This window comes from Pseudopodoces humilis, chromosome 25 (assembly GCF_049639895.1).
Source record: "Pseudopodoces humilis isolate 2021_Gansu_Grassland_sample_001 chromosome 25, ASM4963989v1, whole genome shotgun sequence".
NCBI classification, from domain to species: domain Eukaryota; kingdom Metazoa; phylum Chordata; class Aves; order Passeriformes; family Paridae; genus Pseudopodoces; species Pseudopodoces humilis.
The window spans coordinates 6,593,384-6,616,618 of NC_142224.1; the positions used below are offsets into that span (position 1 = coordinate 6,593,384).

Sequence of the window (23,235 nt, forward strand, 5' to 3'; positions counted from 1 at the left end):
TCTGGCAGTGCCGGGAGCTGTAGAGAAGCGTCTTCGGGCTTGGTCCAGACAGGCGCGGTCTGGGCACCCTGCGGGTCTCGAACCCGCGGATCCGGCCCCGCCCCGCCCCGCCCCGCGCATGCGGCCCGGGGTCCTCGTTGCGGGCTGCCCGCGGCGAACGCCGGCTGCGGTGCCCGGCGGTGACATTGAGCGCGCGCAGCGATGGCCAAGGCCGCACAGGGGCTCGTGCAGCGGCTCGTGCAGCGCGGGCCGGAGCTGATCGGGGGTGAGGGCCGGGAAGGGGGACGGGCTGGAGGGAGCGGGATCGGAATGGGATGGGCTGAGCTGCGGGGAGCGAGAATAGGCCGGCGGGAGCGGAGGGGACGGGGAACAGGGCTGAGGACAGCGGGGCTGGGCCCGGGGAGGCCTCGCGCCTCCCGCCGTTGGGAAATCACCGTCCGCTCCGGTCCCACTCCCCGCAGCCGCCGTGACGTACTCGAAGCCGCGCTTGGCCACGTTCTGGTACTACGCCAAGGTGGAACTGGCCCCGCCGACCCCCGCCGAGATTCCCCGGGCCATCGACAGCATGAAGGGCCTGGTCAGGGCCTTCCAGAGCGGCCGTCTGGCACAGCTCACCGTCAAGGTACCGGCCGGGACGGGATGCGACGGTGCCCAGGGACAGCTCCTGGCCAGCCAGGACCTGCTCTGCTCCTGCCCTTGGGAAGTGGGAAGCAATGGGAACTGTTGTCAACGCCATATGAAGTGCAGGAAATTCAGGGCCCCCGGAGTTCAAAATGTTTTATTTCAGCGGCTTTGCTTTAATTATTCCCAGCCTGGAGCAGGCAGTGATTGTTCCCCTCTGATCCGATCGTTTTCTGTCACAGGGAAACTGACTATCCGTAGGTGGCTGAATGAGCCCGGCCCTCTGGATCGGCTGTGTCATCGGTTGGCCTTGAAATTAGTGTGTTTCCCGTGTGTGGGCTAAGAAATTATCCTTGAAAGGGCTGTAAAAAGCCACGAACAACAGCTGTCAGTGTACTTAATGTTGTAGAACATCTCTCTGATGGGGTGTGTTGAGAGGTGGCCGAGCACAGCAAACACTCTGCTGCGCTTCTGGGTTTTTGCCTTGGGAACTGGTGGCCGGCATGGATGTGGGAGTGGGGGAGGAGCTGTTGTGGGAGTGTAGGTCTAACCAGTGGCTTTTTCCTTTCAGGATGCACTGAGGAATGGCCTGGTGGCCACGGAGGTGCTGATGTGGTTTTACATTGGGGAGATCATCGGCAAGGGCGGCATCATCGGCTACAATGTGTGAACACTCACTTCAGCAATGCCAGCGGTGCCACGGTGCTGGGTCTGTAATGGGGTCTGTGACAATAAAACTAGGAGCCCATATCGAGCTGTTGTCATTCTTGTCTGGCACTCTGACAGGTGCCAGCCTGTCCTAGGGGCAATGCTGGCAGGGATCAAGAGGGATCTAAGGGCCAGTCCCAAGGGTGCCAGAGCTGCTTTAGTGACACCACTTTTGGTTACCCAAATTCTCTCTGCTCTGGGACACTCACTGTGCCCCAACTGTGGCTCCAGAGGAGGTTTGAGAGCCCCAGAATCAGAGGCTGCAAAGGGGAAACATTCCATTTGTTCCTGAATGCAATTCCCATCAGCTAGTGGAAACCAAAACCAAATTCCAGTACTTTTTACATTATCAAAAGCAATTTCTATGGCTTATTCCAAAAAGAATGTAGCATGGTTACAGGCAGCTATTTTGGTTTGGTGTCTGACTGGTGCAGTGGAAGCCTGTGTAAGTAAGCAGAGCTTTGCTGCATATGTCAGCCGGCCAAAGGTTGAGCTGTCTAGGGTCTTACCACCTTGCTCATTGTCAGCCAGCTCTTGCAGGATTTTCTACAAAACCTGATGAGTGACCTGTGCTCTGACATGTTCAGAAAATAATTTGTAGGAGTTCTCTGAAGCTAGACAGTTTTTACTGTCTTAGAAGATGGTTTTAGTCAGCATTGCTCCTTGTTGATACTGTTGTGATCTTGGCTGCTCCTTTGCTCTTCTGGGTGTTGTGCACGCCAGTGACTCTACAGGCCCCTAGCCCTCAATGACCCTGATGTCTCTGGGGTGACTGTGCCAGTAGCACGTAATTTGCTCTTTTCCCTGCAGAAGAACTGACCTTCTCAGCACATCATCCCAGCAAGAGGCCTTGTGTGCTTCTGACAGGGAGTGCAGGTGAGCTCACACACTCCAGACATGGTAACCAGTAGGTTGTTCATGGTATGGATGGAAACCTTTCCTTTTTTCTTGTTAAAAAGAAGGGTTCCTGCCCCAGCAGCTCCGAGTCACAACTGGTCACAGGTCACTTCCATGCCACAGATGGGAAAACTGAGATTCAATAAACTCCTCAGCTTCTGCCTGGGAGTCTGCAACAGGAGCAGCCACTGGATCTGTGCTTCCAGCCCCATGCCCAGCCTGTGTCCTGTGCTTGCTTCTCCCACCAGCCTGGCCGGGACACCATGACTGCCTCACATAGCCCTCCTCCCGGTGCTGGGGAGGGTTTAGTGATTGCTCAGCCCCAGCAAACCTGACCAGGGCTGCAGCCAAATGGTCTGGCTGAGCAGGGGTAGCCTTTATAAATAGCTTTTATAAAATATATATATAATAGCCTTTATAAAATAGCTTTTTGCTCCTGTCATCACAAACCTTTCACCCAGCAGGTAGAGAGACCAGTGAGGGAATGGGCCAGGCCTGTTGTGAGATTCTGCAGCATATGTTCCTCAAGGAGAGGGAGATCAGATATGGGATGTAATGTGTGAGCTTGACTGGAAGGAGGGTTCTGAACCCAAGAGAACCTGATTGAGAGCAAGGCTGTCTGATCTGGCTCCAAGACCTGCCTCTCCTCTCTGACTTGTTCTTGTCTGCACGTGCCCCTCTCAAAGCAAGTTCTGGTGGGCATTCACAGCTTACACCAGCAGTGACTGACCTGGCAAAAGCTTTGGTGGGAGGATGGGATTAATTAAAGCATGGGAGAGCTCAAAAATGCTCCTGTCCCTAGAGAGGAAGAAACTAATTTTAGTTCTCCTTGGAAGTCCTTAGGAGAAGTCTCCCACAGCCCTGCTCCCACAGAATCCCAGGCAGAAGCAGTACCTGTGATCCCAAAAGGCTCCAGCAGCTTGTTCGTCCTCTCTAAAGCCGGAACAGTGTCTGCCTGCCTCTCTCGGGGATAAACAGCCTCACCCCCGTCCCTCCCTCCTTCTCCTCCCTGCTGATCAACTTGGGAGAAAAATGGGAATTTTATGTCCGCAAGCAGAGGGATTTACATCTTATCCGTGTGTTTGCAGCGCTGTTCTCAGAGAATACGCTGGGCACTTGTTGGATGTTAACCCTGTTCTCGCTGTGCTGTACACGACGAGGTTGCCAGCTCGGTGCTATCGCTGTCACCTTCCTCCCGGGGGTAGCGCCCAGCGGGACGCGGCACCGGCGGGGCGCGGGGCCGCAGGCAGGACACGGCCGGGGCCGGGAGGGTAGGGCAAAGCCGCCCGCCCTCGGTACCACAGCTCGGGGTCGCGGTGCCCCCTCAGGGAGCCGCTCGTCCCGGGCCGCGCACCGGAGGGTCTCGGCGGCGCGAGGTCCTCGCGGGGACTGCGGGCTCTACCATGCCGGGCCCGGGGCCGCGCCCCGCGCCCCGCATACGGCCCGGCGCTATGCAGGGGGTCGGCAGCACTGCCTATGCCGTATGCGCGGTCCTGGGCGCCGGCGGCTCGTGCTCCCGCTCGGCATCGCCGTCGGGGTTATGCGGGTTGCTTGCAGCCCGATTATACGCCAGGCAGGTTCCGGGGCCGACTCGCGACGAGCCCCGCGCCTGCATGGTACTGCGAGCTATGAGGGGCCCCGGCGGCCCGAGGCTGCGCTATCCAGGACGGGGGGCTGCACTGGGGCTCGGGCCTGGGACCCTGCATATCGCCCAGCGTTATGCCGGGCTAGCACTGATCGAGCATGGCTTATTCATGTGCCGGGGCGGCGGGATGGCGGAACCCCACAAGCTGCATGGCACCCGTTGTTATGCAGCGCCTCCGCGGGCCGGCGAAGCGCTATGCAGGGCGCGGGGTGCGGCCCGGCCCCGCTCTCTGGCTCGTCGCCTCTCAGTAAAGATGGCGCACAGCGGTCGGTGGCGCTTCCCCCCCCGGCCCCGCAGGGGCGGGTGGGGGCGCCGGGGCCCGGGGGGGTCCCGCCTACGGGTGCCGGCCGTGCACAGCCTGCGGCCCGCCGAACCTGCGGCGGCGCCGGCGACGGCGGGCGAGGGCGAGCGCGGCGGCCCGTGCTCTGGCGGGGCGGCGGGAAGCGGCGGGGGGGGGGGAGCGCCGGGGCCCGCCGGCCCCGCGGCCGCGGCCGGCCCCGGCTCCGACGCGGCGCTCCAGGTCCCGGCCCCCACCGGCACCAACCTGCGGCGGTTCCGCGCGGCCTGCGGCACCGAGGCGGGCAGCGGAGAGGTGAGAGGCGCGGCGGGGCGGGGGCGGGGGGGCGCAGCAGGCGGGGGGGTCCCGGGCGCAGCATCCCCGACTCCCCGGCGGCGGCCCGGACACACCGGGGCGCACCCACCCACCCACCCCTGACCGCACAGTCCGCCCGTCGCCGGACACACCTCCCGCGCCCCGCACAAAGGGCGCGCCCGGCGGGGGGGGGCTGTGGGGGGGTGGCGGGAGTCGGCGGGCGGGACCCGGTGCCGGTCCCGGTCCGGCCGCCCTCGCGGTCCCCCCCCGCGCACGCGTCTTGCCGCCGGTGCGTCCTCCCTACCGCCGCCTCCATTATCCGCCTCCCGCCGCGCCCGCGGCGGGGCGGGATGCGCTGCGCACACCCCGCCGCCGGGAGCGAGGTAGGATGGATGGGGCCGGGGGCCTCCCGGTGCCCCCCGGTGCCGAGGATGCTCGGCGGGGTGACGCGTCCTCCCCCGGGCGCGGGGGCTCGAGGGGGCTGGGCTGCCGGCCCCTCCTGCGGGCCCGGCGGTGGGTGTCGCGCACCGGCCCTCCCCCTTCTCCTCCTCTTCCTCCCTTTCGCCGCTGTGGACGCCCCAAGCGGAGGTTGGGGCAGCGGGACCGTTGCGAGGGGCCGTTCCCGGTACTCGGAGCGCTGGCGCTCCTTTTTTCTTTTTTCTTTTTTCTTTTTTCTTTTTTTACCCTTTTTTTGAGTTGCTCTTCTCTTCATTTTTATTTTTTTTTAAGCCTTTCTAAGGCAGCCGGAGTGGGAGTGCGACAACAACCCACCTATTGACAGAACAGGGAAGACATGATGGGGGTGTGTTACTACGAGCTGCAGCGTTTTTTTCCCCCAGTTGTTTTGCATCGCTCCTTAACGGCATCCTTACGCCGGCAAGAGAATTCCCCAGGTGTTTTGTACCAGGAGGGCCTTACTGATTTTTGAAGGGCCAGTTCTGTCTCCTCCAGGCAGGTTGTCAGCTGTAGGCCGGGTGAACATATCTTTTTATTTTCTATCTAGAAAGAGCAGTTGTTTTCCTTTCCCGTCACTGGCCGTAGCAGAGTGCATTAAAACACACATGAAAATACAGTTTTCTTGTGTCTTTCTGGCCTGGTTTTGGCATTTTCTATCGGATGCCATGAAGTGGAGCTCTTCTCTCATGGCTGAGCTGGAGGAATTTCTTGCCTGTAGAGTGGCAGCTCCCGTGGGCCTCAGTCCTGGAGGAATGGGGCTGTATTTGCATGCACAGAGCTGAGCGTGGGGACACTCCTACCCTCACCTGTGCAGACTTTAGGGTGTGAGTCGCACTGCTCTCATTAACACCACCTTCTCAGGGGCTGCACTTTGGGGTGCTTGTCTTTGTTGTTGTTTGCAGCAGACATGGCTTGATGGAATTCATGGAGTACTCTAGGAAGCAGTTAATATCTCACCAGTGGTAGTTCAGGGATAGAAGTGACTGAGATCTGGCTAACCAAGCTGACCACAGAGTTGATAACTCAGGAGGTTTTTCATGTGGGGGGAGGCAAGTTGCTTTGTTTCTTTTCTTCTGTTTTTTTTTCCTAAGATGTCATTGCAAGAGTGCTTTGCCATGCATTTCTGTATTGGCACCCGCGTGCTGAACTGCAGGTTTCATAGCACTGTGTTGGAGGAAGCAGGTAACTCCTCAAGTCAGTGGCTCATCACTTCTCGGGGATGCCACAAAATTCCCAGAGTCGGGTTAGCTGTTCCCCCCAGGCTGAGCTACAGAGCATAGTTTGACTTTAGTACTGTTTCTTTAAGAGTATACATTTAGGAATGAAAGATGAGTTTACCACCACCAAAGATTTTTTTCATGCATCCATACAGCAACTCTAGAGCTTTTCTCTCACCATCTGCAAGCTGTATATTTCTAGGTAGTGGTTTGACTGACCATCTTTCTTGGAAGAGATATTATTGAAGGCTTGTTGTGACCAGAATGAGAGTATTTCAGGTGTTCTAATAAACATTCCTCTGTATTCAGATTGGAAAGCATAAATCAGAATTTCTCATCCAGGTTGGAACCAGGACTCCGGCAAAGCAGATCTGTATGCCCAGTAACACAGCTGTAACAGACCCACGCTGAGCCTCTGCCCCATAAAGAGTAATATATTCTTTCTAATTCTAAAAAAAAACTGGACTCTGGAAGCTGCAGCCCTAATCACCATTGTATTGCCATGAGTGATGCCTGAGGGTATAGCTGCAGCGGTGTAGTTTGGGGGTTGTCATGTGGAGGTGACCAGGCCAGGAGCTGTTCTGTGATCTCAAGACATTCTCTGTAGGTCAGTGCTGCCCCGAGGTGAAGCCCTGGTAAAGTCTGTTTGTCACTCCTGGTCAAAGTTTTTGTTGAATTATACAATGGAAGGACACATGTCCCCTCACCTGAGTTGGTGCATAGTGATCACCCCAAGTGCTCAGCTGTTTGTTATTGAAGTTGCATCACAAGTAATGGCTTGGGAAGCATCTCCCTGAACTCCCAGTGGACTCTGCTCTGCTCCCAACACCCAGTGTTTGTCTCAGGGTTACTACCTGCCAACCTCCAAGGGTGTTTACTCTGCTGAAAGCAGAGGAGTCTGGTAGATGTTGTGCTTCAGTCACTAAGCAGGCATTTGAATGAGCTTCTAAAAATAGCTTATCCCTTTCCAAGAAAGTGAGGTGCTAACTGGGGCCAACCCCAAGATGGGGAGTGGGAAGTACAGCACTGGGCAGGTGACTCTACTGTAAAATAAAGTTTTTCAGGTGCTGATTGGAGCAGCTGCATTGCTGGTTTATTGCCGTTGAGAGCCCCATGCAACTGAACACATCCATAGTGGCATGGTTTAATATTGTTATTGCTTAGACAGAGATCAGAACATCAGTTAGTGCCTGCAGGTTAGTTTCTCCTGTGAAGGTGGATTTTCCTCTGAGATCTTTAACTGGAAATTGTTTGAAAAGTAATACTGCTTAAGAGCATTGTGATAGACATTTACTTGCAACTTCTCTGTTCTTTAGTAGCTGGGTTACTTCAGGAAAAGCCATTCTTCATCTGCACACAACTCTGAGGTTGAACCCCGTTGGGACACTGTAATGTTTGAATGGGAAATGTACGTGGAAGCTCTGCTGCCCACAGAGAGATCATCCCATGCCTGCTTGGTTAGTCTTCATGTCTGGCACGAGGCAAGCCCTCCCTCACCTTTTAATTTATAGTCTTGAGTGGCCTTCTTTGCATTGCATTAATCTTTTTCAGTTAAATTAGGTCATGTTAAAAATCTTTATGGTTTTTAATCACTCTCCATCCAAATGTCATGACATTTCTGAAAAACTGGAGGGAGGCTGTTCCTGCCTAGTTTGCCTCAAAGCTGCATTTTGGCATGTGATGGTCAACTGAATGGTTTAGCCTGGCAAATGCTGAGTGATACTTAGTGGTTTTCTTGATCTTCTCTGATAGGTCACAGGGCTGCCTTCTCAGGTAGTGATAGTGACCGTTCTGAGGTCACCAGTACACTCAGGAATGTCACTGAACACACAAACAATATGTATGATGCACAGTATGTATGTCACACAAGTGACATATTGGTCATACTACTTGTGGTTGTAAATGAAGCGAAAGTGATTGTTTTGTGGAAGGAGCCTCTTTGCTGTAGACAGTTCCGGTGACTGCTTTGTAAGAAGTGGAAAAAATGATCATTCCCAGGGTATTGGGCCAAAGCCATTATTAATGTATAATTAATATTAATTATATTAATTAATTATATATACATATATATTATACATATATTATATATATACATATTAATGTATAATTCTCCATTGGAGAAGTAAGATAACAGAGCTCAGTTTGAAAATAATGCAAGTTCTAATCGTGGATTGACAGGTGATTGTCAAAAATATGGCAAGTACTGATTTAGCAGCCAGAGATAAAATAATAATGACTTTAGGACCCAGAATAACAAAACGAAGAAAAGATCTGTAGCAGCCACAGGAGCTTGGAGGCCAGTGCAAGTCAGGAAATCACACAGGGTGAGCAGCTGATCCCTTAGTGTTTCTAAACCTGACTGTTCTTAGGTACCCCTTATTTCTCTGTGCCTTCTCTGGGTTTCAGCCTACATCTGTTTCCGCTGACAGCTTCTCCCTCTGTTAGGGCTGGGCACCCTTTCCCTGCCCACGCCCACCGAGGCAGTGCTGCACCGCACAGCGATGTTTACATCCTGCTGTAGCCCACGTGCTCTGGAGAGCAGGCAGGTCCTTGATCCGAGGAGCGGGCAGCTGGGCGCTCCCACAGCTGCTCTTGCTCCAGTTGCTGTGCAGCAGGACTGAAGTTCAGAAGCAGTAGCTTCTCCCTTTCTGGGAACAGCCTTCAGGGGTTCTTATGCGATGCAAGGTGTCTCAGGCAGAAGCAGTGTCTTCCGGCATCATTTTATTTCTTTTATGTTGCTTTATCATTACTTTTTCTGGTTTTCTTGTCATCTCTGCTGCAAGTGCGAGGAGCAGATAGGCAGCAGGGATGTGAGGAGTGGCAGGGCCATCCCCTGCTCCAGCAGGTGTATGTGCTGGTGATGGCTTACAGCAATTAACTGCAGCCCAAGGTGGTACGTGTTATATTTAACTGGCCAGAGCATTATCTGCATTGAGAACCTGGATGTCAACCTGGTCAGAGCATACTGTGTTTGAGTTGTTTACTCAACTGTTAGATGGGGCTCATCAGACACAAACCAGGCAGAAAGTTTTGAGAAATACTTTGGTCTGAAGTGTTGCTCCTTTTCATCTATCAGACTATGATGTCACTAGCTGAGATGCTCTTTCTGATCTTCCCTGTAAGTAGATGAAGTAGGAATTCCATGTAAAAAGGAAGAAGCAAAACACAAATAAATGGTGTTACTTCTTTGTGCAGCTCACCTTCTTCTTTCACAGTTTTGTCCCTTTTCACTTGCAGGATACTGTTCTTGCAGTGCCTGCCCTTCCTTAAAACTTTCCAAAGTTCATAGGGAAGTTAAGACTGGCCAACTAAATACTTGAGGTGAAAATGGATTCAAAAAGATGGAATGACATAAACAATAAGATGTCACCACACATTTGGGTGCCAGATGAATTGGATTTACACCTGCAGACTCCTGACCTGCCTCAATGTGGACAGCAAGCTTTTAACCTCATGCCTCTTTCCAGGGGGAAGAGTTTCACAGCAGAGGTCAGGTTTTCATCTCTCCTTAAGAGCAAGTCTGAAGGGAATTAAAAAGAGAGGATTTACATAAGTTTGCAGCAAGTTGGGCTACATTTATAGTAGAATTACATACAGAGAAACGCTTATTTTGCTGGAGTGTGTCTTTAGGGTGGCTTGAATAATAGCTTACAGGAGGAAAGCTTTGTTGTTTGATATGAGCAGCAGATTTTGTGCATTAAGGGTTTGTTTCCGTATATATTTGTCCTTCGTTTTCCTGTAACTCTTTTTGATTGTTCCATAGCTGTAAACTGTAGTTGCTGTGTATGTGTGTATAAAAGTTGTATTTCCTTTTTAGCAGTTCTTTGTTAGAAGAACAAATGCCAGTATCTTTTTTGGGGAAAGAAAATCCTCTAGAATTCTTTTGTGCTTCAATCACAGGAGAGTTCATTTCAACATTAATATCCATGTCCTCAAACATCCAACCTCTTCTCATTGCAGGATGAACAGTTTTTAGGTTTTGGTTCAGATGAAGAAGTCAAAGTACGAAGTCCCACCAGGTCCCCCACAGGTAAGTTCAAGTTACAGGATTGGGTGTTGACTTTCTGTTTTCTTTTGTGATGGTTTTGCTATGCCTCTCCTGTTTGTTCCACCAAATCTCATCCACCATAGAAGCCACACCAGCCTTTAGATTCAGTGCAGTTAGTTCTGGATTCTCTATGTCTGATCTGTAAAGGAACAGGGAAACTTTTAATAAAGACGTTATACTGATGAAACCAGTATTTGAAACCTCATGTCAGAGGCAGCTATTTAAAGTGTAAGGGTCTGAAACTGGTTTGACTATTTCAGTATCTTTCAGTAGACTCCTTACTGCCTGTGTTGTCAATAAATACTCTCACCAGAACACTCTACTCTTCCATCATAATCATCTGCTCAGCTTGGCTTCAACAGCAAACTGTGGTGGTGCAAGGGAAGACCCAGAACTGAAATAGCTGGGCTTGATGAGGGTGCAGTGAAATGCATTGGTCAAGATGGGTAATCAAGTATTGTGCTTGATGGCTCCAAGTCAGTGCAGAATTTTAACTGTGCTTCAAAGCTAAAACCAGTTTTTAGTAAATTGTCTTGTAGCGGCCTCATGTAGGTTGTTCTTGCTCTCTTGACCTCTCCCTTAGCAGTGATCTGCTTAAAAAAAACCCACCAAAATGTGTTCAAAAGGTGGCACGTGCCTTTGAGAATTATTGCTCCCTCCCAGCATAAAGCTGGTACTGGGCTTGTGCAATTGCATATGTAATTGTTGGGAAAAGACTAGCTTGCATTTTTAAACAGGTTATCTATGTGGTATTTTATGTGGGAAAAGAGGTGTGTTGGGAAGATACTCTCTACATGCAGTGATAAAACTGTTTTTATTTGTTGATTATCTGAAATGTTTTGGCAATGTATAGGCAGCATGACTGATACTGAGTAAATACTTGTGTGACCTGAGTTAGGGTTATCCCATACTTGGAGAAATTTAATATGTTCCCTGCATTCTCTACTTCCCTCTCAGTTAAATCTAGTCCACGGAAACCTCGCGGGAGGCCCCGGAGCAGTTCTGACCGAAGTTCAGCTGTACTGTCAGACTCGTCATCAGTGTGTTCCCCTTCAAGCAAGTCTGAAACCACATCCATGGAGAAAGTAAAGAAGAAGGAATCAAAGAGTGGGGAAAAAAGACGAGGAAGACCTCCAACACTTACAAGTGTGAAGTTCAAATTGTCACAGGAGAAGGACACATCGGACATTCAGAAGGGCAGCAAAGAAGAAAAAGAGAGTCTGAAAAAAATCAAAAGATCACCATCCACTACATTTCAGCAAGCAACTAAAATCAAGAAATTAAGAACTAGTAAGCTTTCCCCGCTGAAATCTAAATTTAAGCCTGGGGCAAAACTTCAGATTGGGAGGAAGAGTGTTCAGATTGTACGCAGGAGAGGCAGGCCACCGTCCTCTGAACGTTTAAAGACTTCCTCAACTTTAGTCATAAACTCACAGCTGGAGAAGCCCCAGAGGATTCGCAAAGAAAAGGATGGCACACCACCTCTCACGAAGGAAGATAAGGCTGCTGTCAGACAGAGTCCACGCAGGATTAAACCTGTTAGGATTATACCTTCCACCAAAAGGACGGATGCTGCAATTGCTAAGCAACTCTTGCAGAGGGCTAAAAAGGGAGCACAAAAAAAGATTGAGAAAGAAGCAGCCAAACTGCAGGGCAGGAAGGGGAGAACCCAGCTCAAAAATATTCGGCAGTTCATCATGCCGGTTGTGAGTGCAATCTCTTCACGGATTATCAAAACACCCAAACGGTTTATTGAGGATGAAGACTATGATCCTCCTATTAAAATATCCAGACTAGAATCCACACCAAACAGCAGGTTCAGCACTACATCTTGTGGCTCCAGTGAAAAGTCCAGTGCTGCTTCTCAGCATTCCTCTCAGATGTCTTCAGATTCCTCACGGTCCAGCAGCCCCAGCGTGGATACATCTACAGACTCCCAGGCTTCTGAGGAGATGCAGATGCTTTCTGAGGAGCGAAGCAATACTCCAGAAGTTCACACTCCCCTGCCTGTTTCTCAGTCCCCTGAAAATGATAACGGTGATAGGAGAAATAGAAGGTTTTCAATAACAGAAAGAAGTTTTGGCCAGAGGACTGCAAAAAAGCTGTCAGCCTTACCAAGTGTGCCGCAGCAGCAGTCTTCCTCCTCTCCTCCTCCCCCTTTGCTCACTCCCCCCCCACCGCTGCAGCCTGCTTCAAGCATCTCAGACCATACCCCTTGGCTTATGCCTCCAACCATACCCTTAGCCTCGCCCTTTCTTCCTGCTTCTGCTGCGCCAATGCAAGAGAAACGAAAATCAATTCTGCGAGAGCCAACATTTAGGTGGACCTCCCTGAAACATTCTAGGTCAGAGCCACAGTACTTCTCATCAGCAAAGTATGCCAAAGAGGGTCTTATTCGCAAACCAATATTTGATAACTTCAGACCCCCACCACTAACACCAGAGGACGTTGGCTTTGCATCTGGCTTCTCAACACCAGGTGCGACAGCACCCGCACGTCTCTTTTCACTTCACTCTGGAGCCAGGTTTGATATGCACAAGAGGAGTCCTCTGCTGCGAGCGCCACGATTCACACCAAGTGAGGCCCACTCCCGGATCTTCGAGTCTGTAACTTTGCCCTCTTCAGTTGGTCGCGCCACTACAGGGACCTCTGCCACCAGCACGTCCTCTCGGAGACGGAAGAGGAAAGCATTCAGCCCCATCCGATCAGAACCCAGATCTCCTTCGCACTCCATGAGGACGAGGAGCGGAAGGCTTAGTACCTCTGACCTGACAACTCTCACCCCACAGTCTTCTGTCTCTTCCTCATTAACTAGTATTTCAGTTAGTTCTCTTGCCACTAGTGCCTTAAATTCAACTTTCACTTTTCCCTCCCATTCCCTATCACAGTCTGGGGAATCAGCAGAAAGAAGCCAGAGACCAAGGAAGCAGACGAGTGCTCCAGCAGAACCTTTCTCATCTGGTAGCCCTACTCCTCTCTTCCCCTGGTTCACATCAAGTCCCCAGACAGAGAAAGGCAAAAACAAGGACAGAGCAGCAGAAGAACTCTCCAAAGATAAAGATGCTGACAAAGGCCTGGAGAAGGACAAAGGCAGAGAGAAAGACAGAGAGAGAGAAAAGGAGAACAAACGGGAGTCAAGGAAAGAGAAAAGGAGAAAAGGGTCAGAAATACAAAGTAGCACTGCTTTGTTTCCTGTAGGTAAAATGCCCAAAGAAAAAGTCAGCGAAGACACTGCAGCATCATCGTCTGCCAAAAAAACTGCAGGGCGGAAGAAGTCTACAGCAGTAGATCCCACAGCAGATGTTTCCACTGCTGCTCTGGTAGATACGACTGTCAAAACCAAAACATCCAAGAAAGGTAGAGGGGGGCTGGACAAATCAGACCTGGAACTCAGCCCTACTGTCCCGTCTTTGGAGAAGGAAAAAGCTCTGCGTCTTTCTGCTCCTTCATCAAGCACTGTTAAACATTCTGCTTCCTCCATCAGTTCTATGTTGGCTCAAGCAGACAAACTGCCAATGACTGACAAGAGGGTAGCCAGTCTTCTGAAAAAGGCAAAAGCTCAGCTGTACAAGATTGAGAAGAGCAAATCCCTCAAACAAGCAGATCAGCCAAAAGCACAGGTATTCCTTTTTCCAAGTTGGGTTTTTTGCTAGAATGCATCTTACTTTGAACTTGTCCTGAAAGTCATGAGTAGCTTTTGTATACTAAGTGTGAAGAATTAATGTGCCAAGCTAAGCAGCTGTTAGTGCAACAGATGGCAAACGACCCAAAAACAAGAAGCCCTGGACAGAAGCTGAGGGGAAGAGGGAGCTGCTGTGTAGTCAGCTCAGAGGGGAGCTGCATGCGTTTTGGAGACCAGTACAGCATAGCTGCTTATTGGGTTTCTCTGAATAAATCTAAGCAAAGCGATTATCTAGAGTAGTACTTGCTCTGAAAAGTGTGGTTCCAGCAAAATGTAGTGTCTGTCTTGACCTTGAGGTTTCTTGGGGGCCCACCTGCAGTGTAAACTTGGCTTCTGAAGGAAAGTTGTTTCTTGATCTTTCTAGTTTTTAACTTTATGCAGTGATCTCTCACTTATAGGAGGGAGGAAGATCCATTGGAATTTTGCATCTCATTTGGGGAACTGCTTCCTACCACTTTCCTCTTTTCCCTCTTCCCCACCCCAAAACCATCCTTTTCTGCAGTCCTCTTTACCTGCCAGAAAGGGAGGTGAGACACATTTTCAGGGAATAGTTTTTATTTAAACTTTTACTCTTTGTAACAGCATTAGTGTCCAAAATCACTAGTACATATTTCAAATAGAGAAGCCTTCAGCTGTTTGTCTCTGAAATGAAGATGCCCATGCATCTGTATGACAGACCTGATGTTGCAGAAGCCCAGATTCTCACAGTTGCTTATTTGGGATAGTTTTTTCAGTGGAAGATATTCCAGAATCTTACCAAAACATGGAAAATTGCACTAAAATGCTCCATTTGTTTAGCCCTAGTAAACCTGAGCCCCTCATCTGAAACATGAGCAGCTGCAAAGTTCTCAAACAGACTCATCTACTACTGGCTTCTGCTGGATCAGTCAGCACCAAGCACTGCTCTAATTTTAGTGGACTCTGATTTTTTTTAATGTCAGCGCCTTGGTAATATGGCTTCATGAGCAAGTAGGCTTTCCAGTAGTGGATGGAGACTTACCTTGTAATTCCAGTTGAGTCAAAACTCTTGTTCTCTTGCATTTATCCTTTCTTGGGTAACTGAGGCTTAGCAGGCCGAGTCTGTTTTTATCCCGATTCTTACAAACTGCAAGCTAAGACATAATTTGCTTAGAAATCTCTATTACATGTTTCTCAGCCTCATTTTGGTAACTTTCTTAGGAATACTATCTGCTCTCATGTTCTGAAATGTATAGGGGCAAGAGAGTGATTCATCAGAAACGTCAGTCCGAGGACCACGAATAAAACATGTTTGCAGGAGAGCAGCTGTTGCGCTGGGCCGCAAGCGAGCAGTGTTTCCTGATGACATGCCCACTCTGAGTGCCTTACCGTGGGAAGAGCGGGAGAAGATACTGTCTTCCATGGGGAATGATGGTGAGTTAGGATTTCTAGTTTTCATTCGTGGGTCCGTACAAAGTCAGCTTCTGTTGACTGCTTAAAATGAGGACTTCAAGTGATTAACAAGGGAAAGTATGTTAAAGAGCTCTGGGCTCTCTGTTACAGTGACACTCAAACAGGGTTAATCCTTTAAGCTATTAGGAATGGTGTTAAATATGTGTGTTCTGCACCAAACCTGTGTTCTGCCCAGGGACATGTGTGCATATACATGTGTACACACATGTATCCACAAAACCACATACATTTGTGTGGCTCTGCACATGAACTTAGGCTTCATGAGCTAAATTAGACACTCCTGAAACTTTTTTGACATCAGAAAATTCACATTAGAAATGTTCTTTTGGTAGATAAGTCATCGATAGCTGGCTCAGAAGAGGCTGAACCTCTTGCTCCACCTATCAAGCCTGTTAAGCCGGTCACCAGAAACAAGGCACAGCAAGAACCTCCGGTGAAGAAGGGCCGGCGCTCCAGGCGCTGCGGGCAGTGTTCGGGCTGCCAGGTTCCAGAGGACTGTGGTGTCTGCACTAACTGTCTAGACAAACCCAAGTTTGGTGGGCGCAATATAAAGAAGCAGTGCTGCAAGTAAGTGTGTCTGAGAAGCTGTTGAGCTAATCCCTGCTCTGAGTGGGATAAGTGTACCCACACTCTGGGCCAGGAATAGCAGATTTACCCTGTGTCATGGGCTTGGACTGAGCTTGACCTGGGCTGAGGCTTGATCAAAGGAAGGGACTGTAAACAGTTTGAGAGTCAGGACCACAATTCAAGGTGCAGTAGTTATGAGCTCTTTCTCTGGAGTTCACTTCTAGTTTATTCTCCTCAGTTTGATGGAAGTGGCAGAGTATTAAGGATTCTTCAGTGTAAGTTCTGTGGCTTTTGTTAGGCAGTACAGGATTTTGCAAGGAAGGCAATATGCACATAAATATTTATCTCTTATTCTCCCAAATTGCATTTGTGAAGAGCTTATGTTTTCAAGCTGGTGTTTATTTAGCTTATATACACTTCATATATCAAAGGTGTCTCTGGATATCATTAGGAAATACCACTCTTCCATGATTTCTTCTGTCATTTTTCATACATATCACTTAGACTGAACCTTTTTCTTTGTTAAATTGCTGCATTATTTTACCAGACTAGATAAACTGTCTGAAAAGACAGCAGCTAAAGTGGCACCAGTAGATTGTTGTGGTATAAGAGCTACTTATAAAGCCTTGCTGTGAGAATTGCTGTGTGAGAACACTCTGCAGACTGGAAGGAGTCCTACACTCAGCAGCTTTGCCCAGGCTTTGAGCCATGAGCATGAGCCAGAGCCATGAGCCCTGCTACAAGAATGGAGGCAGAAACAAAGCCTGGCCCAGTCTACAGAAAACATATGCCAAGCATAAGACAAATTGGGAATAAAGTTGAATAAAGTTAGCAAAAGGTTTGGTCCCCTAATCCAGTCCCACTCCAAGAGTACTTGGTTTTGTCTGAACAAAAGTAGCTTGTGTCTTAATAATGTTATTTTCAGTTTTTGAGGCTGAGTATTTACAGACTGCCCTCTTAATGTCTGCATCTTTGTTCTGATATCATGACATATTCTCTTTTTTTTTTTAGAATGAGGAAATGTCAGAATCTACAGTGGATGCCTTCAAAAGCTTATCTCCAGAAGCAAGCTAAAGGTAGGCTAAAAGACTTGCCTTGAGTATAGGACAAGAGAGAAGTTTTCTTTTCATAGGTTTCGCTCTGTGTGCTGTTGTTTTAGCTACACTAAGCTTATAAAGGTTATTCTGCTGGGAGCCAACCTACCTGCACTATTGGTGGCAGGTGCAAGGGGCAGGAGAGATGTGAGTACTGACAGACATTGGACATGTCAGTGTCTCTCAGAACTGCACTAGTGCTGACAGGACTGGCTTGTTTCCTTCCTTTTCCTTCCTCACAAAGTCTGCTCTCAGCTCTGAATCTGTGTTACTGCAGGAGGGTGTTGCTTCTTGCTGTTGCAAATAGGGGCCCAAGGTGTGAGAGAACATGGATTGAAGTACAAGCCAAATTTATTTTCTGAGTACAGTTTTTTCTTTTGTATGACAGAATGACAAAGTTCTGAATCAACGTGTCTGTATCCTTGTTTCAAAAGAGCAGCAAATAATTGTAAGTCACACCGTTTTGTTTGTGTTGCTTTATCTATGCTTTTTTTCCTTAGCTGCAAAAAAGAAAGAGAAGAAATCCAAGACAAATGAGAAGAAAGAAAGCCATTCTGGAAAAAACCAGTTGGACTCTGGACAGAAACAAACTCCTCAGGCTGTTGTACCAAGAGAAGACAATTCTGGGAAGAAGAGCAATGAGCCTGCCCGTAAGCCTGTTGAGGAAAAGCATGAGGATGGGAATTCCTCCGTTCCTGTGTCAGAGCCCAAACAGGTCCCTGCATCTGGTACCAGAAAGACTGGCAAGCAGATTTCCCAGCCAGTCCAGCTCCCTCCTTCTCAGCCATCAAGCTCAGGACCTTTGAAAAAAGAAGCACCTAAACTTAGCACTTCTGAGCCCAAGAAAAAGCAGACTCCCCAGCCAGAAATAGGTAAATGGGACTATTTATCCTCAATATGTTTGAGTCATGTTAAGTAACAATATTGCTAAAAGCTGATGCATTTTAAATCTGATGAATGCTTTATGGTGTGTTGAAATCTCATCAGATTATTTTGGAAATTTTGCTTAGAGCTGGCTTCCTTTTTATTGAGCCACAGTGTATGTTAGGGCAGGGTGAAAGATGGCTATCCTGGTTGGGACTCTTGAGTCATATAGTTTTGTGGCAGTCTTGAAGTGTATTTGCAGTATTGTTATGTCTGTCAACTTCCCATTCTGAATGTGAAACCAGATACAGAAGTGTAGTCCACAATTGTATTTAGTGCAGAGCAGTGTGAGCAGTCACCAGCCAGGCAGCTCTGGGATTTCTGTGGCTTTGCACCCACAATGCTCCAGATTGTGAGCAGAGCAAACTCTTCTTCTAGTGTTGCTTCAAAGAAACTGCTCATAGCTGGGGAGGCGCAGCCACAGAAGAGGGTGGAAAAGTTCTAGTCTAAACCTCATCGCACATTACCCAGCTGATATTTTTCCCTTTTCTTCTCTACAGGTGGCTGTTAGTTTCTTGAAATACTCATAATTTTTCCCCCCCTTCCTAGGCACAGAACAAAGCAAACAGAAAAAAATTGCTCCCCGTCCAACTTTCCCTGTGAAACAGAAACCAAAAGAAAAGGTGAATACTGTTTTTTATATAGTCAGTAAAATTTCAAGCACCTGGAACTTCTGTCTAGGAAGTAGAGCCATATTGCTTAAGCCTCTGCAGATTTTTTTATTTAGTTCTTAACAATGTTAGGTTTTCCCTTGTGGCAGTATGTGGGTAGCAAAAACTGTGGCCTATGCCTAAGATTCAGTTCAGATGTTACTTTGGTATCTAAGATTTGTGTGTTGGAGGGTGGAGGCTAGCTTTTCCATAAAAAATGCAGCAACCTTTGTCAGAAATGGCTCGATCATGGAAAAAAGAAATTGTCTTATGTTGTCACTAAAGGACACAAAATGATTCACACGACCACTCTCAGTGTCAGAACAAAAACCCCGTGACTTTATTCTCTGACTCCAGTATTTATAGATTCTCAACAATGACCAGGGATTGGATAATTAAGTTATCACCTTCCCAAGCACACTGGTCATGCAAAATGTCCATCAAAAGACGTTTCTTAGAAGGAATGTGATAAACAACTTATCCTTACAGGACTCTCATGGGAAAGTAACTAAAACTATGAAAACATTATCAGAAGGCTTAATTTTCAGGGCGACATTATGTAAACCTAAGGGAGAAGTGAATAGAGCCTGTTTATATCTAGAGTTGCCCCGCTGCATCCAAACACCAGCCCATGCTCTGATGAAAGAACATTGGTAGGGTACATGGAATTAGGACTGTAACTGCATATGGAATGCTCTTAGGGAATGGTTTGTAGAATGGTCACTTCCCTGCAGCTTTGTAACACTCATTAATTTTGTGCTGTTTTGGGGGTTTGTCTGTGAATTATTTATGGTATTGGATGGAACTGCTGGTTGAGTTCTAACATCCAGAGTTGGGATTAATGCAGGCTCCTTTGCTTGACCAGGAAAAGCCCCCTCCTCTAAGCAAGCCAGAGAGCAGCACACTGAACTTGCTCAGCACTCTGACTAACGGCAGCAGTTCCAAGCAAAAGCCACCTACAGATGGAGTCCACAGAATCCGGGTGGATTTCAAGGTAGAGGACAAAATGTTTTAAGTATTTGAATGTCCCCTGGCTCTAAACACTGGAACTAGAGTCCCCTGAAAGTGCTGGCAGTAACTGCTGAGTTTGTGTGTCTGGTACCTTTCAGAGGAAGCTGCAAAACAGGAGCCTCATGACAAGTCACTTGGTTGATTTTTAAAAGCTTGTTATGCCTTTTTTTTCTTATAATTAGAGTACTGGATGAAGAAACACTTAAAGCTTTAAAACCTTAACTGTCAATGTGTGAGGATGAGCAAGAATTTGAGGTTTATGAAGAATTATTCCATTAAGATGGAACTTTAAAACCTTACCACAACTTGAGCCAACAAGATTTGGGGAAAATGTTAGTAACTTGTAATTCACAACGTTTGGGGTATATCTGGGGTTTTAATGATAAATCATGTACGTTTTTGAATAACAGTGTTGAAATAATAATAAAATATTTTCCTAATAATTTTTCAGTCCATCTATAAATGTTGATACTGGAGATCATAGTGAGATCTCATAAGTGTTTTATACAACTATGGAGCTTTAATAAAGTATAATTCTTCTGAAATTTCACTTCTAGTAATACTTGTGCCATTGTGAAAAGCCTTGTCCTGTTCCTTAGATTTGCTTTCCCTAGAAGGAAGGCTCTAGCATGCCATTGAGTGCTCTCGGCAGGAACAGCGCCGAGGTGTGACTCCCAGAATACACTGTAAAGTAGACTGAGGTAGATGTTGAAATTATTTCAGTTTGAGGCGTCTTAATCACAGGCCCAGAACTGAGCAGTGGCGTGAGCATTTTGTACTGATGTTGTATTGCCTTGTTCTGCATGGTGATGTGTCCTTTTGTACTTTCAGGAGGACTGTGAAGTGGAGAATGTTTGGGAGATGGGTGGGTTAGGCATCGTCACCTCGGTACCTATTACTCCCAGGGTGGTGTGTTTTCTCTGTGCCAGCAGTGGACATGTGGAGGTAAAGCATTGTGTTCTGCTGTTGATGACTTAATTACAGCACTGTATTGTTACAAAAACAAATAAATAAAAATTATATTCACCTTAATCCAGAAGAAATTAAAATAATACCTGTAAATCTGTCCTTGCTAGAATTTGTCCCAAGATGCTAAAGGGCAATGTATTTAAAATCAGTTTGGAAACTTCAGCGGTACTTTTTTGGAGGTGTGTTGTGAGGAACTTTGAAAGCACCCATGTCTCTAAATTTTGGAACTCACATCTGATGTAAAGCAGGAGCTTTGCTTTCTTTTAACCTGAAATAAGAAAGACTGCCCAGTGGTGCTAAAGATTTTTTAGGCAGCCTTGATTTTTCCAAGTGTGTCTGTACCTGCCAAGAGCTGCAGACTGTTACATGACTGGAAAGGTTCTGGCACTGCCTCAAGAGCTGGATTGAGATGTCTTAAATGCATTTCCAGGTTTAGATAGGTGCCTTCTCAGCATCTTCAGACCAGCTGACCTGGGTGCTATTGCTCTAGGAGGGCCTGGGTTCTGATGAGCGGACAGGGGAAAAGGGGGTTAAGTTCTGGATGTGGACATCAGTGCACTTGAGGTCCACAGGCCCTGTGGGGCATGGAGCCATCCCCTTCTCAGTCAGGGCCCCCCAGGGGACAAACGATTCCCATGTCCCCTGTGAACCTGCAGTGTGTGTGCTCTGAGGGTGATTGTTTTTCTCATACAACCATCCTTGTACAGGATACAGAGAAACTAGAAGAGTTTCGTCTTTGTAATGGCAAGGTGGGCTAACAGAGGGAGAGACTCTTTGCATGTCCCTGCTTCATGCACCAAGTGTGTCTTGTGGTGCAGTTGGCTTGTAATACAGGGAGGAAGTGAAGGAGGGAGATCCTGAAGAGCCCTATAGGCCTTTATCAATGCCCAAAGCACTTAGATAACGTGTACCAGAATCCTGATGGCTGTGGGGTATCCAGTAGGTATTTGGGTTACCTGAAGTACAGAGTTTCCCTCCTAAAATCTTGTTCTGTCAGTTGTAAGGCAGAATTCAAAATAGTTCAGAGCACAAGGGGGCTGGTTTGGGAACATGGAGCAGTTTCTGCTTTGCTAAAACCTGCCTCTCCCCCCTTGCAGTTTGTATATTGCCAGGTCTGCTGTGAGCCCTTCCACAAGTTCTGCCTGGAGGAGAGCGAGCGACCCCAGGAAGACCAGCTGGAGAACTGGTGCTGCCGTCGCTGCAAGTTCTGCCACGTCTGTGGGAGACAGCACCAGGCCACCAAGGTACCCCACAACCACTGGGAGACCCAGCAGCACCCCCACTGCTCCCAGGGTGCCTCTGGCTTCAGGGGCTGGCCAGCAAGCATGTGCCAGGAGCAGAGACTCTGTGTGCTGGGGAGGAGGCCTCTTGAGTTGCTCCATTGCAGCTTCTTTCTCATAACCTGAATGGGGGATCCAATAAAAAAATAAAGAAGTCCAGAATTTTGTATCCTTTTGCAGGGTGTCAGTACCAATGCTTTTCTCCCTTATTCCTGTAGCAATTGCTGGAGTGTAACAAGTGCCGAAACAGCTATCACCCGGAGTGCCTGGGCCCCAACTACCCAACAAAACCCACCAAGAAAAAGAAAGTTTGGGTGAGGGATACTAATTTCTTTTTTTGGGTAATTAATCTGTTGACTGACAGTAATGCCATGGAGCAGACCTCTGCAGGTGATTTGCTCTGATGCAGTTCCTCATCTCTTCAAGGCAGGGTGCCTATTGTGTCAGACAATACATTTTGAAATAAATAGTGAGATGGCTATTTGATAAGATGTTCTGAAAAAGCAAAATTTTTAAAGATATTACCTCTTTTTTTCAGTTATAGTAGGTCATAAGATCATAGTAAGTTTTTTGGTTGTAGTCCCATAACATGGAAGAAGGTCTTTAAAACAGAAGTGTTTACTTTGTTAACAAACCCATTGGTACTGGTATTGAGAGACAATTTGGATTAGTTTGCTAATTTGTGTCTTTCAAGCTTTTGTTCTAAACAAGTGCCTGTGGTGTATTTGTTACTAAGACTTTGTGTACATGTTTCATTCTACAGTGTACAGAGTTTAAAAAATATTGAAATAGGACTCTATATTTTAGATCAGAAGAAATGCCACAGCTACATGTGTTTTATGTGAGGGAAAGGTGATATTTTCTTCAGTATAAATATGAAGGACAAAAATTGATACTGTGATTTGGTTAAGTGCTTTTTCTTGTTGCATTATCACCATCTTACCTTGAAGGAAGTGAGCTTGGTTCTTCTCAGTGAAAGTTTCAGCATTTAAAACTCCTTGTTCTGTTGGGTAACATCTCTGCACTCATGAAATAATAAAAATTATGAAATGTGTTGAAAGCACATTAATTTCTTCCATTAATTATTTTTCCAGATATGTACCAAATGTGTTCGCTGCAAGAGCTGTGGTTCAACAACACCCGGCAAAGGGTGGGATGCACAGTGGTCTCATGACTTCTCCCTGTGTCATGATTGTGCCAAACTCTTTGCTAAAGGTATGTAACATTGTTATTCTTTACAGCAGAAGCTTCTTTAGCTGCTTGGGTTTGAATCAGCCAGTGTGAGTGGGCAGAAGGCTAGCGTGGCACCTGAGCTTGGCACAGTCCGGGCAGCAGTGCAGGCTGGTTGTGGTTGAGCCTGAAAGTGCACATAACAGTTAAATGTTAAAGCCAGGATCTCAGGTTGTGCAGTGGCTCACCGAAGTCACCACTGCTTTATTGTCA

The 23,235-nt window shown here is 47.8% G+C and overlaps 2 protein-coding genes across 2 annotated transcripts in view; both read left to right on the plus strand.

The window, feature by feature from the left end:
* Positions 1–108: 108 nt before the first annotated feature.
* ATP5MG (ATP synthase membrane subunit g) lies at positions 109–1,371 on the plus strand. The gene is made up of 3 exons (XM_005531093.2): positions 109–265; positions 462–622; positions 1,193–1,371. The coding sequence occupies exons 1-3, from the start codon at positions 202–204 to the stop codon at positions 1,289–1,291; spliced, it is 324 nt and encodes a 107-aa protein (XP_005531150.1). The 5' UTR covers positions 109–201; the 3' UTR covers positions 1,292–1,371.
* A 2,753-nt stretch (positions 1,372–4,124) lies between these two features.
* The window catches only part of KMT2A (lysine methyltransferase 2A), a 39,847-nt gene continuing 20,736 nt past the window's right edge, over positions 4,125–23,235 (plus strand). Inside the window, exons 1-13 of the mRNA XM_088066920.1 lie at positions 4,125–4,463; positions 10,097–10,166; positions 11,142–13,804; positions 15,081–15,258; positions 15,630–15,864; positions 16,876–16,940; positions 17,459–17,830; positions 18,432–18,505; positions 19,398–19,526; positions 20,375–20,488; positions 21,610–21,756; positions 22,011–22,106; positions 22,887–23,007. Of these exons, the coding sequence (XP_087923046.1) occupies positions 4,125–4,463; positions 10,097–10,166; positions 11,142–13,804; positions 15,081–15,258; positions 15,630–15,864; positions 16,876–16,940; positions 17,459–17,830; positions 18,432–18,505; positions 19,398–19,526; positions 20,375–20,488; positions 21,610–21,756; positions 22,011–22,106; positions 22,887–23,007 (4,603 nt within the window). The remainder of the gene's footprint in view (positions 4,464–10,096; positions 10,167–11,141; positions 13,805–15,080; positions 15,259–15,629; positions 15,865–16,875; positions 16,941–17,458; positions 17,831–18,431; positions 18,506–19,397; positions 19,527–20,374; positions 20,489–21,609; positions 21,757–22,010; positions 22,107–22,886; positions 23,008–23,235) is intronic.

What these genes read in the sequence shown, in the direction of transcription:
- ATP5MG (XM_005531093.2), top strand. Translation starts at nt 202, where the DNA reads ATGGCCAAGGCCGCACAGGGGCTCGTGCAGCGGCTCGTGCAGCGCGGG. An exon ending in CGGGCCGGAGCTGATCGGGG is followed by an intron (nt 266 to 461) that starts GTGAGGGCCGGG and finishes CACTCCCCGCAG; the next exon opens with CCGCCGTGACGTACTCGAAG. An exon ending in TGGCACAGCTCACCGTCAAG is followed by an intron (nt 623 to 1,192) that starts GTACCGGCCGGG and finishes TTTTCCTTTCAG; the next exon opens with GATGCACTGAGGAATGGCCT.